Here is a 19106-nt window from a genome sequence, read left to right as displayed (position 1 = left end):
CTTTGAAATCTTTTTGTTGATTTTCTTAGAACTCATCTTTTTACGATTTCTTCAAACGCAAACATTCATAACTTTTTCCCTAATAAAGATTTTTTTGTGAAACTTGGCACAATTCTTTCTCACGTTATTGGGTGTGCAATGATAAATAAGAAATAATAAATAAGTGAAAATAAATGTGGATGAAAAAAAACGAGATATAAATTTTCAGAATGCCCAACGAAATGCATCAACGTTTCTGTTTCTTTCGTGCCTCAATGCATACAACAGCGTTTTCTTTAAAAAAGTGAGTGGAACAGCTTTGCATTTTGACGGCGCATACTATATCGAAATAGCTGCCATCCCCAGAATTCGTTTTAAGTCGATATGTCGTGTATACTCACTCGCTACAATTCGTAGATAAAAAATATGTGCCTTAAAGTAAATAATTAAACAGTTAATTAGCTCAATTATGTTAGCATTCAAATACGTATTTTGATTTCTCGTAGAGGTAATGGCCACCTCACCGAGAAATTTAGATTAAGGTTTAGAATTGTTTTATCTGGCCACAGGCAATTTTTACACATTTGGTGAAACCAAACACACACACTATATATATATATATATATATATATATATATATATATATATATATATATATATACTATTAGTGCAACTAACGGTGTTCTGCTCCTGGCCACCGTCAGTTGCGCTTGACTTATCGAAGAGGTAAGACGTGTGCTCCTGAACAACAGTTTGCAAAGTGCTGAACGCGGTTTGAATCATAGATCTGGGACCTCAAAGCATTGCTTTCGCATTTACCACAAAACCGCCACTGAATTGAAAAAAAAAGGAAGGAACTTTGCACAACACAGACAACACCATGCATATTTCACATGACGTCAATGCGCAGATGTTAGGTAAATACCTAGATGCAAGATTCGTTTTTCCTTTTTTTACCATATTTTGCTCGCGTTCCATGTGTAGTGGTAAGAGGCCAAGCTGCAATACTTAGGTACGCTTCCACAAAAGAAATAAGGCCACTCGTTGCGATCGGAGGCTTGGTAAGAAAGAAAATTCAAAAATGAAAGATTGGAGGCAAGGCCAGTTCACCGTGACGGCATCGTTTTTTATGGCTTTTCGGACATCCCTATTTATTATCACAGGGATTGCATGAAAAACAAAATCCATGGAGCAATTCGAATGCCAAGACGGCCTGATTATGGATGAAATGAAGCTGTCAGAGTTCGTGAACTTTGGCGCAGGAGGGAAAGTGGAAGGCCTGGTGGACTTGGGAAAACTCACACTGGAAAGCGACAAACATCTTCCCTGCGATCATGGTCTCGTGATCATGTTTCAGCCTCTCACTGGTTCCTGACACCAGATACTCGGAGTTTTCGCTTTCAGGGGAAATGTGAAAGCTCCGCTTTTGTCCAAGATCTTAATAGAAGCCGTGTTGCTTGCAGAAAAAGCTGGGCTGAAGGTGGATTACATCACGGCGGACGGAGCTTCATGGAACCGTTCAATGTGGCGCATTTTTGGAATTTCTGGCTCCTCGACGTCTATAAAGCCATCTGCACCACATCCTGTTGACACTGGAAGACGCCTCCTCTTCATTTCGGATTTTCCGCACCTGATAAAATGCGTTCGAAATGGCCATCTTAAAGCAAGGTACAAAACACCTGAAGGTTCTGTTTATATTGGGCACATCAGAGCAGTACACAAAGAGGATCAGTGTCCACTTACCCTTAAAGTGATGCCTAAGATCACTTTTGCACACGTGAGCCCTAACAACTTCGAAAAGATTAAGGTAAACCTGGCATTCTACCTTTTCAGTCCGCAAGTGCTTCGTGGCCTGTTCTTCTACAAGGAGCAAATAAAGGAGCACTGGAGTGACCCCTCACCAACTCAAGCCTTTGTTCTGCTGATGTGGAAGCCATTGACATCACGGATTCCATCTGAAGGATTGAAACCTGACTCTGCACATGAAAGGAACATCAAGGATGTATTAGACTACCTAAACCAAAGGGAGGCTCATGCGGCAACTTCACCAGCAGGATTTCTTTCAGCAAGCACTGCCGAGGGGCTAAGGGTCACCCTTCAGGCCACGCTTGATGAGAAGCTACGCTTTAAGTACCTGCTGACGTGTCGGCTGAGCCAAGACTGCCTCGAGAAATTGTTTGGTATCATTAGACAATTTTCTGGTTGCAACGACCATCCCACTCCTGCCCAATTCTTGCTCACCGTGAACTGCCTTAGTTTTTACGACTTGGTCAAAGCTCCCAGCAGTGGCAACTGTGAAGGGGGCGATCTAACATTTCTCCTGAGTAGTGAGGATGCAAGCCAAGAACTGGACGCACTGCTGGATAGTGGCAAGATTGAAGAAGCTTCTGACATGATAAAGAAGTCCACAATGCTCCCCGACCATGAGTACCCTGAAAAGATGAGCGACTCGCGGCTAGTCTTCTACATGGCAGGGTATGTTGGACGCAAAACAATCCTGAAGACTGCATGCAAGGAATGCTTTGACGATCTCCTTGTTTCCGCCGACGAAGCCAACGAACAGCTGGCGATCACCAAGTTCTGAGACAATGGAGGCCTCATATACCGTTCGGAGAAGCTGTTCTCATATGTAGACGCCCTTGAAACCACTTTTACGATGCGGTTCAGTTATAACGAGCTGCGTAGTGACAGCTTGGAAGAGCTTGTCTCCTGCCTGCAAAAAAAAAAAAAAAAGACGTCATACTAGGATGTGCACAGCATGCCCCCAGCCTCACCAACCAGGTTAAAAAATTCTTCTTGGTCACGCGTTTGCACTTCTACACGAAGGCACTCAACAAAGAGAGAGAGAATCTTCCCGTGAAAAGAAGAAGCACCTGGAGCTCACGCGCGTCACTTAGCAGAGGCTGACAACGTTCTGTTTGAACTGCTTGTGAACTATTTAAACAAAGTGGTTTTTGTTCTCATTAAAAAAAGCACCAGTTCAGGTGCGTCGTGTAGCCAAGCATCAGCGATGACTGAGAATGGTTTGTTTTAAATGGGTTCTCAGCTACTCTTCAAAAATGTGTTGTTTGCGCAAGGCCGCGGCGGCCGCATTTCGATGGAGGCGAAATGCAATAACGCCCGTGTGATTGCGTTGTAGTGCACGTTAAAGAACCCCAGATGGTCAAAATTAACCCGGAGCCCTCCACTACGGCGTGTCTCATAATCAGAACTGGTTTTGGCACGTAAAACCCCAGAAAGAAGAAGAAGTTGTTTGCACAAGCAGTGTGTCGAAAATAAAATGTTTACTTCCGAGTTACCACTGGGAATTTTCTTGCTTTGCGTTCAATAAGGTGTCAGCGGGAGTAAATCGGTTAAAGCAAGCTTCAAACTTCTACCATCGACGCGCGCTCAATCGGATTGTTACCTTGGCGCTTTTCAATTACGAAAGGGCTAGCATAGCTACTCTATCGCCATTTACCGCCATGCACGAGCGAGTATATTACGAAGCTTTCTTTTTTGTTGTTGTTGTTGTTGTTATTATTGCATATTACGCTGCGCGTGCGGATCACCGCATTCCACGCAGCGCCCTTGCACTGCGGCTGCTAGATGCCGTCGCGGCCGAAGTGATGATGATGATTTATTGTCATCTCCTTTGAAACGGGGCGGCGACAAATAGTCACCTAGCCTGCTTGATTTAATCAGGTACACTATACATGCTCTTTATCTAGCATTTTTGTATACCTCTCTTTATTATTTTTCTTTTTCAAAAATTTACCTTGTACCGCTGCCTACGATTTTAAGAGATCAGGTCGTATCCATCTTTTCCCTGCTTTTTTTTCACCAGTACTCTAATTGTCTCTTGCTGATCTCTACGGCTGATCTGTTCATGTTTCCTTCCACTTTAAACCCAAGCGCTTCTGGGAGTTGCACGTTACCTACGGTTCTCGCTGGGTGGATCCCGTCGCATTCCATCAGGATGTGCTGAGTGGTTTCTGGATCTTTACTGCAGCCTACAGATATCTCATCCAGTTCAGAATATTTGTTCCGATATGTTTTCGTCCTTAGGCAACCGGCTCGAGCCTCAAATAGCAAGGCACTGCCATTTGTGTTATCGTACAGATTTTCCCTTCTAATTTCTTTCTTCTCATTCTTGTAAATCTCCATTGTCCTTTTTGTTTCCATTCTTTGCATCCAATTCACGGTCTCTATTTCTCTCACTTTCTTTCTGATGACTCCTGGTTGTCTATTTACAGTTTCGATTATCCTGTACTTAGCTGTCAACTTCCTTGACCTCTTCCTCCATTCTGTGTCCACGCTTTTCATGTAGAGATACTTGTGCACTTTAGCCGCCCATTTATTTCCATCCATGTTCCTGAGCCTTTCTTCAAACCTAATTTTGCTCTGTGCTTCTCTGACTTCAAAAGAGGCCCAACCCATGTCACCCTGCACTGCCTCATTTGTGGTATTACCGTGGGCTTGGCAACGGCCTACTGAGATACGTAGCCAACCGGCCTACTGATCTTTGGTTAACTTCCAAACCCGCCAATATATCCGATGTTAAGCATATAATGGCATTTGCGAATGTTAGCGCTGGCACCATTACTCCTTTCCAGATTCCACGCACCACCTCATACTTATTGTGGCCCCGTGTGTGTAAGCGTGTGTCAGCGTAAGCGTGTGTAAGCGTGTGTCAGCGCCACCTGGCGGTTTCCTCCCAAATAGCCACGTGCGAGCCGGCGCGTTCGACACACTTCCCCATTCTAGCCACTGTACCGATACTAGCCGATACTAAAATCCCTATATAGGAAAAGTACCGCCATCCTTTGATCAACGCCGCTTCTCTCACTTCTCTCTCTCTCCTGTATCTTGGATTGAACGATGATAGCGCGCGCTTTCACTTCTTTCTATTTTGTTCTTTCCCGCCTCAGAGCAATGTTGAAAGTAACTCTGCGCAGTCGCAGTCGCCGGCGGCGGCCGCGGCGCGTGACCGGCCGCGGCCGGACTCGACTCCACCCAGCGCAGAAGAGAGTCGAGTCCGGCCGTGGCCCGGCCTGAAAGCTTCAACGGGGACTTTCTAGGGTCGCCACCGTCGACTTGCTTTCGTAAGCAAAAAGTGAAGAAAAAAAACAAGCGCTTTAGGAGAGGAGACGGCGGAGGAAAGAGTAGATGGCGATACATTTACTATATAGGGATTTTAGCCGATACTTTAGCCGATACGCGGCGGCAGCGCTGCATCCACCACTGGCGGCTGCCAGATATCCTACTGGAAATAATTCGCAAACAAAACAATGCCTCCCTGACGTCACTGATGAGGTCAGAAGGTAGAGGGAGAGGGCGCGCAGCCAGGTGGAGGAGGGTTGCCGCTGAATCCCTCCTTTCCCACTTCGCATACAAGCGGACTGTGTTCGTGCTCTCATGCAGGCACGGTGTGCTTGCAGGTCCGCTGGCCGTGCAGCGACATTTAGCAGAACCCGCTGAAGTGTGTCGTGTATTAGGAAGCGCTTTCTTCCTACCAGGTTTACCTCGCAAGCTGCTATTCATTTTTTATACCACTGAGACATTGCTCGTACGCACCAGTTCCAAGCAATTATAATGAAGAATATTTATATAGCGAACCGTTATTAATTACCAATATTCATGGTTAATATATGACATTTCGTCATTTCGTGAAAGTAGTCGCTTTGAAAGTCCTAACTTGCGGTTACGTATAGGGCTACGCTTCAACTAGTCCACAGATATAGTGGGGGGCAGCATAAAAAAAATAACTTCCTGGCACCATCAATTTTAATTTTGTTCATGTGTTGGGAAGTGGATCAATTAACTATAACTAGCCGATGTCTCGGCCAGCCAAAACTCAACACAAGTAAAAGTTAAACGTTTTTGTTTTTATTCACACATTCGGTACTGGAAAAAGACTGACCTCCACGCAGTGCGAAAGTGGCAATCTACAGAAGCAATTTTCATTCACAACGGAAATTTGTACATAATGAGTGAAAATACATTCCAGAAGATCCAAACCAATGCGAAAATTATTAACCACGACGGCTGCGTCTTTCTTTCTTTTCTTTTTTTAACCTTGGCTATGCATGCCCAGTGAACCACAAATATCCATTGGATGTACCACAAAAGAGCAAATATCCAAGACATTTAACGACGTCCAGTTTACATCTATAGTATGTTCGACTAGTACGTGGCAGTCAGGGGTCATCCAGAGGACGTCGAATGTCCTTATGATTTGGGCATCTCTTGCACATTCAAAGCTCTCGTGCATTGATCGTACATTGTGCGTTATGAGTAGATGCACGCACTATGCCGCAGAAATACAAGCAAATTGTCTCTAATGCATAACAATGGGAAGCTAGGAGAGCAAAAGCATTTAATCAATTATTTTTCAATTTAGCACTACCTTTGCACGCACTGCTGGAGGTCTAGTAACGTTGCTGCCGGACATTCGCCATTTTTTCGCTATGCTTTCGGTATCAGTTACGTCATTTTCTTTCTCATACAAAGATGCTTTATTTTTCAGTTATATCTATTAGTACACTGTTGAAAATACGTAACTCTTAACTTGCTGATGTATTACGACAGTTTATAAAGAAAAAAAGGAGCTTGAACTCGCAATAGCTTTGACTTCGCATCGCCACTTATATCAATTCAGCAACACGCGCCTCGATGCAAGTGCGCAGCAATGTTCCGAGCGGGAGCAGCGTGTGCTTTATTTGTGTCTTTTCGACTTTTGTGTGGTTGACCATGGCCCAAGTACGTATATACTAGGCAGAACTGTATAGTTGCGTGCTGAAATTTAGAGCTGTGCTTCTGACTGCTATTTGTGGTACGTTTCTTCGCCTTGCGGAGCGCTTACGGGAATGTTCTGGAGGCAATGTTTTGATGGTTAATTTTCGCACGTTTGTATCACTTGGTTTCCGGCGTTCCTCTTCAAGTGTCGGGGATATTTCTCATTTGCAATGCCTATCTCTAAGTCTCTGGCAGCATTATGTTATTGGCACTTTTGTGATCTGAGAAGCTGCCTGACCAAGTTGCCTATCAAGATGAACATTCCATCTCTGGATTCTGCTTGCGTGGAATTTATTTTACCATATATTTTTCAATGCAGCTATAAAGTACTGGCTTTCTATCTCGAATCCGGTGGCCCCAGAAGCAGGTGCTGGCAAGCAGGCCATGCACTTTTGGCCATTAATTAGTATGTGATGCTACCTCTTACTAATCAGTTTTATTCTTTTTAATTATAATTGTGGCACTGTGCCTACTAGTCATTTTGTGCCTACTCGTTACTTGTTTTAATGAAGTTTAATTTACAAGAATCTGTTTTTGATTACGTGTTTTTTTTTTTGATCCGCGTTTAACATGTTTGTATACAGCGAGAACATCTAATGAATAATTTCATATATGTGCGTGGCTGGGGGCCGATCATGTTTGTAATAAAGCTTTATCAGTTGTATAAATAAAAAAGCAACATTGGTATGACATTGTGAGCTTCACTGGTGTGCTTTACTTAGTGCTTACTGAACTCACTATTTTTCATTTATCCATTGCAGGATTTGTAATGATGCATAATGATCAAAATGCGGATTTACGGTTTTGTTAGCACAGTTTTCGCATTTTGATGAGCGCTAGAACTATATATAAAAGTTGACAGTCACTTTAGCGAACACTGAAGAGGATGAAGGCAGAAGCCTGCGCACTCACGAAGCATTAATTAAATTATTTGTCATTCTCATTCGCATGCGTTGTTGCTTCTATTGTTTTCTCCTACCAAAGTTGTGGGCTCGGGTGCCTTAATTACCTGTGCCTTAATTAACTTCGTCATAATTAACACCAATGGTTGCGGGCTCTACTCCCACCAAAGGTCGAGGGTTTGAGTGCCTTAATTGTATCTTAATTATCTTTGTCTTAACACCAAAAGTCGTGGGTTCGACTTCCACTAAAGGTCGAGAGTTCGAGTGCCTTAATTAACTCAGCCGTAATTTATTTGCCTTAAGTAACTTCGCTCTAATGAACACCCAAAGTAGTGGGTTCGACTCTACCTTCACCATGTCAATTGGAATCCAACTTTGAGATAATTTGGAGATGTGGCCGGTTCGCCCATATCTCCAAGTGGTTTCGACTCTCAACAAAGGCCGTGGGTTAGAGTGCCTCAATTAACTCTATCTTAATGAACTATGCCTTAATTCGCTTCCACCTTATTAACACCAAAGGTCAAAGGTTCAATCCCCAATTTTGGTGCCATTGAATTTTAATGCTGCAACGCTGGACATCGGATTTTTCGACCATTGAGCCATCTAAGGATTTCACCTTAATAAGTGTTGCAATTTATATTTTCACATTCACACGTTTACACGTTAACAACACATTTCAAGCAAAGTCACCAGCTACATGCCGACAATGGGGGTAACTGTGCCATTAGTGTGCCTCAGCAGATGTACCATCGAGGACAAATTAAATGCGAACAGCGGAGTGTGTGGCCGAAGCATAACTAAAGGTATACTGTGCATGTCGTCGGCCAGTCGTTGTGCACGTGCGTGGGGATGTAGTTCTCGAAGAGTGCAGCGCTGCTCACCCTATTGCGATAAACGTCACCCGTATTTTGTCCGAAAGTTGTTTTCTCATCTCTCCTCGGCAGTGCCATACCCACCTGGCAGTACAGTGTTATGGTGACTAGCGCCATCGCTACATCTGTAGTGTGATATAGCTGGCATGCACTCAGCTTGCTAACGTGCATTGCTTTGCTTTTGTTACCACCATCAAAGCTGCCAGTGTCTAATCGTAATTTGAATAGCACGAAAAATGTATTGCATCGGATGCGCAACAACAGTGCTAGCCACCTTACAAGTAATCACAGATAGGAATGGCACTGCAATGGCGGGGTGAGAATACAAGCTTCAAACGAAATACAGGTGACGTAATACGCACTAGGAAAAGCAGCCCCGCACTCCGCATCGAAACCACATGCATGTGTACAATCATCGCTGGCCGACGCCACACACTGTGCTTTTAGTTACGTTTTGGCCACACACTCTGCTGTTCGCATTTCATTTGTATTCGATAGTACATCTGCTGTGGCACTCGCAGGTATACAGCTCATTATAGCGTCAGCAGGAAAGATCCACTAGATGTTCTATGGACCTCCTGCATCCCCAAAAAGAACATCTATTAGAGGTTACTTATGTCCAGCTGCGACATCCTTTCAACGTTACAGCAACGTGATCTGGATGGGACTTAGATTATCCATGGTACGTATTTGTGATGTTGTTTGGAGAAATATAGATATCTATAGGACGTGTGCAATGTCTCAAACATGATGTTCTATGGACATCTATGGTACATTAATGGTTCACTGGGTGTCGACGAAGAGTGAACAAAATGTATAGCCCAAAACACGCACTCAAGCCCTTCGTTACAAGTATTTCACTGGGAACAGATGGGCTGCCGTCATGACGAATGAGTCGAGCGACACTGCTCTTATGTCAGCCCGCTCAGGCTTGCACATAACTGGTTTACTCATGCAAAATGAATACCTACTTGGAAAATACAGTGAAATACTTGTGCTTACCCGTCGTCATTAGGAAACCTGAAAAACTTCGTAGAACTGGAAATCCCGGTGTTCGAACACCACAGAGCCGCGCAACACATGTGATGCCCCGATTTAGCCATCTTCGTCCAACGCTTGGTTGACCTGGTTTTCTGCGTCTTCCGTTTGTTGCAAGCCTGATCAAGCTTCTCTGTCCTATCTTTCTCATCTTCACACTTGGGACGACAACCGAAGCAGACGACCAAGCGCGATCTGAATTGTGCACGTTGGACTTGTGATATCGCTGAGGCGAGTGGCAAGGGTGAGGTGGAGGCAACTGAAATAGTTTGAAGCGCAAATACACAGACACAAAAGAGCACATGAGACACAGACGAGCGCAAATCGACGGACGCACGATGGAGGCAAGCTCGACGGACGCACGATGGCGACCACTTCCCGCGCTTCGCCCGATTTAAAACTGACAAAAAGAGAAATAAGAAAAATAACTTAGGATGTCTGGCAACCGCTAGGAGCGCGCATGTTCTTTGAAACCGAAACTAGCTTTACTTTCCGGGGGCTGGTTCAACTTCATACGCGACGCGCTTCACTTGCGATTGACACCGCGCCAAAACTTCGCCTTTTATTTCATGAACGGCGTACACGTATTCGGTGTTGCATAATTTCTTGCCGTTATGCAGCGTGCCATCCCTGAAAAAGTCTTCGGCGCCCGATATTCGCTGCAGGCCTTGGTACAACACAACCGAAAGGCGTAGCGGGTCCATATTGTAAACGTGCTTTCCGAAGCAGACGACCGAGTTTGGTACTACCACAGCAGCTCGATGAAAACGCACATGTGCGTTTTTATCCAAGTGCGTTTTCATCGAGCGGCCATGGTACTACCCAGTTCAGGACAGAGGGCGCTCTTTAGCACCATTTTCTAGAGTTACTGACCATTTTCATACCATTTTCGCAGCGCCCCCAGGGCAAAGCAGGAGTCCCATAAGGACAAAAGAAGAATAAACGATAACGTGGCGTTTTTGCTTCTTTTGTCCCTGTTTGTTTGCAAACCAACTCGCCCACCCCGCTATTATGCTTCGGCTGAAGAGCTGGTGACGTAAAGGTAGAGAAAATGCAAATGCTGCCGAGAGTCATAAGCACGAAAGTCAAAAGAGCGGCCGTGGCGCATGGGCCACCACCTTGTTTCAATGGGGATGCCACACGTTATTCATCTATGCCAGCGTTATTAGATCTTATGGTAACGTTGATCTATGCTGCACGCTCTCGCCCCTGCTATCATGGAGGAAGAAAAAAAAACTTTTTTTACCTCCATGCTAGAGTGTACTTTCTAGTACACTCTACTCCATGCCTGCTATAGTGCCTAGAATATACTGGTTAGTGTGCCGACCACGGCCTTTCGGGTGGCACCGTTTGCAATGAATGTCGGCGGCTGCCGCTAGGAGCGCTGCAGTGCGGGTGTGTGCCGCGGTGCCATCCGCTCTTCATAGACCGCCGTGTTTTCACATAGGGGCTGCTGCGCTTTTTGTATTTATAAAGCCGTAGGAACAGTAAATTTCTCATGTGGGAAGGTAATTTCTAATTTAGGGTTTCTTTTGACTATAAGAAGGCTTATTTACTGCTTGCTGCATGCGTTTGAGCTTACGTCTTAGCTAGCTCTGTTTCGAGTGTCGAACCTCCGGTGGTTCAATTCAGGAAAAGAAAGCACTACATTCGTTTTCTAAGGCAGTCCAGCTCATTGTCACGTAATATTTTTAAAGTATACATATTCGGCGACTTCTTACTAATAGAGAATAAGAATGCTTAATTTATATGGACCTGTGAAACTGACTATATATACAGGATGTTTTTTTTTTTTTTAGACAATACACATTTTAATTTTTAAAAGTAATCAACGAAGCGGACCTGATGTTTTCGCAGACGAGTTCATAAGCGAGGCGGACATGAGCCTCGAAAGCCTAATTAGCAAAAATTTAATGATTACATTTTTTATTCGTGCCTATGGGGACCGTGGTCTAAATGGCAAATTAGGAGGCAGTTACATTTTCATCCACACGCATCTTTTTACGACCTGGAGAATCGCACCTAATTCGAGATATTTAAGAAGTGTGCGGCGAAGTTCGAATGACAGCATACCGCGGCAAATCCTAACCCGACACAAGCCGCACATGCTTGTCAGGCAAAGCGGCAGTATAGCTGCCGCGACTACAGCCGAGACGTTCGGTTTGCTACTTTCTCGCGCTTAATTGTCGTCACGGTGTTTCGGTCTGATACAACGTTAATCTAAAAACGTTGGTCTGATACGACAGCGCGCGGTCGCCTTTTCTGCGCTCCAGCGGGTTGACCTGAATTGACCTTTGAAGTTAGATGATAAATATCTCGAATTAAGTGCGACTTTCAAGGTAAAAAAATAATTTGCGTTAAAATGTGAGTGCCTTTATATTCTCCAGTTCAATAACTGTATCAAAAAGGTCATTATTAATTTTTGTTAATTTGTCTTCTGAACCTCACGTTATTAGCGGAAATGTATTTCCGCCTCGCCTCGGAACCCATCTGCAAGACAATGCCATGTTCGCTGCTCTTATATAGCCTCTTTATGTAAAATCTGGATTGTCTATAAGAAACACCCTATATATGACTTCTCTTCGATGATGCTCGTATATGTGCTTCGCATGTTCATCATCATACGTTTTACAAACTCACCATATTGTATCGCATGCCGTGATGCGACTTACGTCGTGCAACAAGAGCTGCTCTTTCAGGGCAAAATATTAACTTGTGCTTCACTTGCCAGAATTTTCCTATATGGAATTATACTCCTATTGATTGTTCGTTTTCGCTATACTTTCCTGCACTTTCGCTTTTTTGCAAAAGGAATTGTTTGGACACTCCAGGCGAATTTCCACCGTCGCCGTGATGTTCCGTATATAAAATCCAAGTGCGATATAATATTGCGGCCGCACGCCGTATTATGTCTATAGGTGCGAGCGAAAGCTTGCGATGGTGAGCCGAGAAGGATGGTTGCTTGATTAGTAGTTGAAAACCATTTGGTACATGCAGAAAACACGTACAATGTTCCCCGTACATTGTACGTGTTTTCTTAAGATCTAACAAACATTCTTCAGCGAGAACCATGTCTCTATAGTACTGCTCCTTTGAAGCAGGCTTTAATTAAACTGCGTCAGTAGCGCACCCAGGATCTCTGCCAGGGGGGGGGGGTTGACAGTTTGCCAATACCATCTAAACAGCACTAATTTCGATTTCTTCACGGGAAATTGTCAAAAAATGCGCTTTTTGCGAGTGTGCAGACGATTGCGCGTCTTACATCTTAGTTGCAGCACTCAAATGCGTAAGGAAAGAAAAGGGGTTAAACAAAAGGGGGGGCTAAGTCGGCCTCAGGGGGGGGGGGGGGGTTACAACCCCCGAATCACCCCCCGTCGGTGCGCCACTGAACTGCGTCGATCATAAAGAAGCTGGAACTGATAAGTACTTTCTTGATCAAGGATTATACGTACCTCATCACAAGTTGTGCGACCTGTTTTGTCTTCTGTCATCATCACAGCGCTCAGAACACTACCATTTCCTTAAATAAAGGTGGCAAGTAAATTATTTTAAGTTATTCATTTCACCTTCTCAATAGGCATAAGCTTATGATTCCACTGGCCCAGGTAGCACATTCATCCACGCGACTGGAATAGAGATCGAGATTTCATTTCATTTATTTATCTTGAAGACCCCACGAGGGCGTATTGCAGTACAGATGGAGACTTTCGCTAGTGGTTTGCGGCCGTTGTGCACCATCATTTTGCAATCTACCAGCGCTCGCGGCTTTGAAACTACAGCGTTGGGCGCACTCTTCTGATACAGAAGCTTTCCGGTGGACACCAGATCCTTCGATCTAAGTTCTCCGATTCGGCGCATTTAACGGCTGAGCCCAACAATTAAGCAGGCCACCGACTGGGAGCGCCTGTGCCACTTTTACGAAAATTCTTTCGCATATTTATATATTTTGTTTCTTTTCATTTTCTGCTTTGAGATACAAGGTGTGTAGGATACTTATGGAATATCGTACGTATCGCATCGATTTCACACGCGATTTATTGCGGCGAAGATCGTTGAAAACGCCGTTCACGATGATAGTGAACGTGCGTTCGATGAAACGGCTTTTTAAATACTTTTCACACGCCACAGCAGTTGGCGTCAGCGTTTTGTAATTTCTTTTTATCCTTCGTTCCCCTTCTGCGAGCCGTGTGCCGTCACATGGTGCAGTAAACACGAATACAAGCCCTTTGCTCGAGCAGTAACTACTCCAGCACAACCACGCAAAGCTTCACTGTCGCTGTGGTTTCAACATTCTTTCACCGCCGTCACATAGTTCTCCTACTCACATACACGGGAGCAGAACAACCAAACTCACTCGAAGCTTTTATCACGTAAGAACAAACACGCAACACCGTAATGACACTGATAACGCAAACACAGAAATCGACTCAACCACTGCGAAACTACTCTAGCCAAGCAGACGACACGCGCAGTCGGCACCCACCTGTATAGCTGCGACCCCTGTCGGCCACCGTGGGCATTCATTGCAGACGGTGCCACGCTCCTCCATTGAAAAGAGCGGGTGGTCGGCACACTAGCCAGTATATTCTAGGCACTGTACCCCTGCGTCCTCCAGCGTACGTCGCATCGCCACGGCCATCAATAGTAACGAGCTTGCAGAGGTGCCCAGTAGTTGTTCGCGAACTTTCGGTTCACATTTGCTAGAGTTTTCTGTTTTCGCGAAGTTATTGCTCATTTCTGCACCCATCGGAGTCGACTCCAGCATTGTAAGGACACAATTCTTGCAATATTTCTGTTTTCATGTGAGCACGAACGGTGTTGTCCGGCTCCTTCTGCACATTGGCTGCGGCCTCTCCCTTTAGATACCACGCTACCGACTTTTCTCTAAGCATTTGTTTTTCCCACTTTCGTAACCTAGTTTTGCGTGTACCAATAAATTTAGCATATTCCTATGTAATTTTCCACATCACTTGCCTTTCGTGGCGAAAATGGCGTACGATTGCCATTATTGCGTCGTTGATTTACATCGATAATTGCATCATCTTAAAAGTATAGTTTCTAGTGCTCTGTTTCTCGGCGTTTGTAAGCCGCGCAAGGGGCAATATATAAGCTTTGCAAGTTTATTCAACCTGTGAAACTTCATTTTGCCCTTTCATTGACCACATTGACCATTTTTGTTATTTTCGTTCCGCCAATTAGCCCGTGGTGACGCATTTGAAGCTTGTCTGGTTCTCTTTCTTGTTTCCAGGTAGCTGTAGACATTGAAGTGCATTTAATTAGATGGGGAGGAAAAGGCACGATTAACCGGGTGCTATGATATGTAGTTTGCTTCCGTGAAGCACGTCGCACGTTCTCACCTGTTTAAGCTTGCTGCGTTATGTAGGCGGCTAGGAGGACAGTAATTATAATCGCCTCTGTGGAACTTGCGAACGCCTGGGTCTCGGAGCTGCACGCAGCGTTTGTTATCACTTTTTGGGTATTATGTACAGGTATGCGAATAGCGATTTTTGAGACCGAATAGAATACAAATCGAATAGTGCCAGAAGCGAATCCAATCTAATACCGAATCGTTTTTGAATTATGAATAGCCCTTATCACAATTAATATAAAACAGTGTTTAAATCCCAGTATTCTTAAAGTTAGGAAGTTTCTGTCATTACATAGTACGTTATGAAGCATTGTTTTTTGAACCCACAAATGGAGCATTAGGAGCAAATAACTAGTCTCTTCGCATGCACAGGGCACTTCAGAGAGTGCAAATGATCGCCGTACAGCTTGTAAAGTATCGCTGTCTAAGTGACGTAGCCTGCTCTGCTGTGCCGGTTTTCAATGTCTATGTCTACACTGCACCCGTGGGGGTTGAAATTTACCCTACTTTTGCTACAATGTTTGGTTTATTTCGGCACAGTTTATGTTTTGAAATAATCGAAAAGTTTTCAAAAAATATTCGCATTTACAAATAGAGACTTCGATTCGAAAATCAAATTGAATAGGAGACTATTCGATTTGTTATTCGAAAGTTTCGAATATTGGCACACCCCTAGAATTATGTAACGGGTGGTAGTTACCGAATGTCCTGTATCAAAATGTATTCTTGGTTCTTATACAGGCACAGTGGAGTTTTGCTTCTGTAAATAGTCTCGTGTGATTGACCGCGCATAGCAGACTCTGAAATGTTGTGAAATGTCTGTGTGTCAACAGGAATGTGGTCATCGGGAGTATTTTTTTTTTTCTTTTCTTTTTTTTGAGCGTGAACACAGCAGCCCGTGGTATTCAGTACTAGTAAGCACAGTCTAAAGCGGCGCAGAAAAGCTTTGAGCGTGCTCAGTGGGTTCAGTGTAAAAATAAAATTACTTCGCGCACATAACATCCCATCATTGCGCTCGTCTGCTACGTCATGTTGTCACGGCCGTCTGGAAAATGTATATCAGAGGGCCCATGAAAGCATGCGTGGTCAAGTGCCAATTTGTTCTACCACTGCAGTCTAGTGATGAGCATTTGTTTGCGAAGAGTTGGAAATTTTGAAATCAGGCACAAACTTTGTGCCTGTTGTCTACAACTTACTCCAGTGTAGAATGGCAGAAATGGTTCCAGCCAAATAATGTTTCACCAAGTATCACAATGCAAAGCAGTGGTTAATTCTAGCTAGCACCTATTAAATTTCTAATTGTGCCGAAGCTATTTCTTAAGCATTAACTAAATGAAAAAACTGGTCTGTAGCTTCCTTCGTGCACCGTTTCCTTTTTTTTATTATTATTATTGTTTTCCTATTATTATTATTATTATTATTATTATTATTATTATTATTATTATATATCGCAGTAGAAATGACAGCAAAAATTATACTCCATGGTATTTAGCCCTGACCAAGGTTGAGGAATGCACCATCTAATCTTGCAGTTGCATAGTGTGGCCTGTGAGATGCCACAGACACTGAAGGAAAGAAAAGCACCTAGCAGATGACATGCGACCACTCCAGTGATGTAATGCTCATGAAGGGAGGCTACTCTAGTCACATGCGCACGATTCTGTGGTGCCACTGGGCTATAGTGAACTAGAATGTCTTCTAGTGGCGCGACCGCCTCTGCTGGAGAGGGCCTCGAGGGGAAGAAAGATGGCGGTGGCGCTGTAGTCGGCCGCACTTGAAAGTGCGTCAGCTTTCCGGCCGTCACGCTGTTAGGACAACCACTCCGTCCGATGTATTTGGCGGGTGAAGTTTACTGCTACGAAGTAATGCACGACTACACAGGGACAAATGTTTTTGCTTCTGGTTTTTATTCTTTGCAGCTTCGTTATGCATATGGAAAAATTCAAATACTGTCGATTGCTCGTGTTGTAGTTGTGGAATCGTCTGGTATATAGAGACATAGCCGCAATACTTCACATTTTGCAGTGGTATTCGTTGCAGTTGCCTGGCTTATTATCGAGACTGTTTTTTATATGAACATGCAAGCGTAAAATGAGTATTTGCGAACGCTTACCGCGATTTTCGAGAGCGGCTGAGCTGGATAACTGACTGCAATATGCAGGGTGTCCAAACTATCATGCACCAAGATTTAAAAATATGCAGATGCCACGTGGCGGGACAGAACCAATGTAATGTTGTTTGCCGTCACCTAGAGATACCCAGAATATTTTTTTTTGCTTTCCGCCTAATTACGTAATTAGTCCTAATTAATCAATTTCTCAAATATTACAATGAGATGAAAAGTGTCAATGACAAAATTGAAGAGCAACATGAAAAACTCCTGAGACAGGTTTCTGTTGCTCAATACGTGCTACTTAAATGTGTTTTTTCGAGCGTGATAGAAGCCCGCGAACACACGCAAAATTGCCGCGCGACTGGCCGCTCGAGGCACTTTGCGTGTATTTGCTGGTAGAGTTATGAACAATTAATAAACAACAAAGTTGTGATATAGCACACCAATGCACATTTATTTACACAACATGCTCGCTTTTCAGTCGACCACTGTCCAATGGCTTGGTATAATTACCTACATAAGCGACTAAGCATCAAGTGTTGGTGCGACTTTCTCCGCGCTGCATCACGAGACTTGTTTAATAATAATAGTAAATGGGGTTATACATGCCAAAACGACCATCTGATTATGAGACATGCTGTAGTGGGGGACTCCGGATTAATTTGGACCACCTCGGGTTCTTTAACGTGCACCTAAATGCAAGTACACGGATGTTTTCTGCATTTCGCCCTCGTCGAAATGCCGCCGCCGTGGCTGGGATTCGATCCCGCGATTTCGTGCTCAGCAGCCCAACACCGTAACCATTGAGGAACCACGGCGGGTGAGACTTGTTTACCCTTTAATATAGAAGTGGAGCAAGCGTTGGGATGCCCCTCGGAATTGTAACTTCAGTTTCGTTGATCATGTGGACATAATGCCTCAAGATAAAATGCGGCTCAAAGTGCAGTTCACATACAGCTCAATCAAGGTCCAGTGGCTTGTCAAGCCTATGGAGATTTCGCTGCCAAAGAAGCCTTTGGTTCAACAAGGCTGATTCTTGGGCTAGTTGGTACGGTTTCCTTATATTGGCAAAACCTTTAGCGCAATTAAACAAAGACAGGGACTTGACAGAGACACAGGACAGTGCTATCCTGTGTCTCTGTCACGTCCCTGTCTTTTTTGAATTGCGCTAAAGGCTTTGCCAATATGAGGAAGCCTTTGGTGTTCATCTTTTGGAGCCTTAAAAAGTGATAACTTGCGCTCCTGGGCTGTTCTTGCATAGTCAGTTGTACAGCCTGGCGCGTAACAGTGGTTTAACCGCCACTTGGGTGGCATCATAAACACTGACGCAGAAAAAGGCGCGAAAGAAGCGACGTTCCGCGACGACTACATCGAAAAACAATATGCAGAAGCGGCGCACACTCGCTTCAAGTGCGGGCGACGACAGCGCCGCTGCTACTTTCTTCCAAAGCGGGTACACGACGTGCAATAGGATGCGCCTCCGCTCAACCCACTGTAAAACATTCTAGTACACTGTAACTGGGCTGCACTTGTGCTGAAAGCCACGCGCTCCTGTGTTCATGCTCAAAACAATCAAGGTAGTGCACTGTTACGCCTTTTTCAGTTTTCCCATTCATTGGTGGGAGGAGACACAAGAGCATGTAGTGCCTAGAAATGCAAGAGTGGTCTTTGAAGCTATTGGCGAAAATTTTCCAGGCCAATTACTGCATGTGCAACTGGACCTGTTGCCAAGCCACGTAGTGGTACCACAGTTATAACCAAATGGTTTCTGCGGTAATCTGCTAGGGGTACAGACTTCTATGAAAGGAAAGTTTAACATTCTTCTGCCTATAGCAGCATGCTGCAAAAGGAAACCGATACTGATTCTTTAAAAATCAAACATGTAGTGAACAAAAACTTCTGCCTGGTCAAAAACTCGACCCAGTACCACCACGAAATCAAACTAGTCAGGTATATGCTGAGTTTTCCTATTAAAAAACACATGGCTCTTCTCACTCTCAAATGTTTGCATGGCATAGCATAGGAGCCCAACCTTAGGGCTGTAGCAGCCTGTGTCA

At 44.3% G+C, this 19106-nt stretch overlaps 2 protein-coding genes across 2 annotated transcripts in view; both read left to right on the top strand.

The window, feature by feature from the left end:
• Window positions 1–1183: 1183 nt before the first annotated feature.
• On the top strand, window positions 1184–2563 carry LOC125942649 (uncharacterized). Its single transcript, XM_049660862.1, has one exon. The coding sequence runs from the start codon at window positions 1502–1504 to the stop codon at window positions 2561–2563; it is 1062 nt and encodes a 353-aa protein (XP_049516819.1). The 5' UTR covers window positions 1184–1501.
• An 11611-nt stretch (window positions 2564–14174) lies between these two features.
• Window positions 14175–19106, top strand: part of LOC119437071 (growth hormone-inducible transmembrane protein) — a 35030-nt gene continuing 30098 nt past the window's right edge. Inside the window, exon 1 of the mRNA XM_037704142.2 lies at window positions 14175–14334. The gene's annotated coding sequence lies outside the window, so the exon portion shown is untranslated. The remainder of the gene's footprint in view (window positions 14335–19106) is intronic.

Source organism: Dermacentor silvarum, chromosome 1 (assembly GCF_013339745.2).
Source record: "Dermacentor silvarum isolate Dsil-2018 chromosome 1, BIME_Dsil_1.4, whole genome shotgun sequence".
NCBI lineage: Eukaryota > Metazoa > Arthropoda > Arachnida > Ixodida > Ixodidae > Dermacentor > Dermacentor silvarum.
This window is presented reverse-complemented; position numbering and strand designations above follow the sequence as displayed.

Excerpts from the sequence above, each read along its gene's own strand:
- LOC125942649 (XM_049660862.1), top strand. The coding sequence starts at position 1,502 with ATGTGGCGCATTTTTGGAATTTCTGGCTCCTCGACGTCTATAAAGCCA.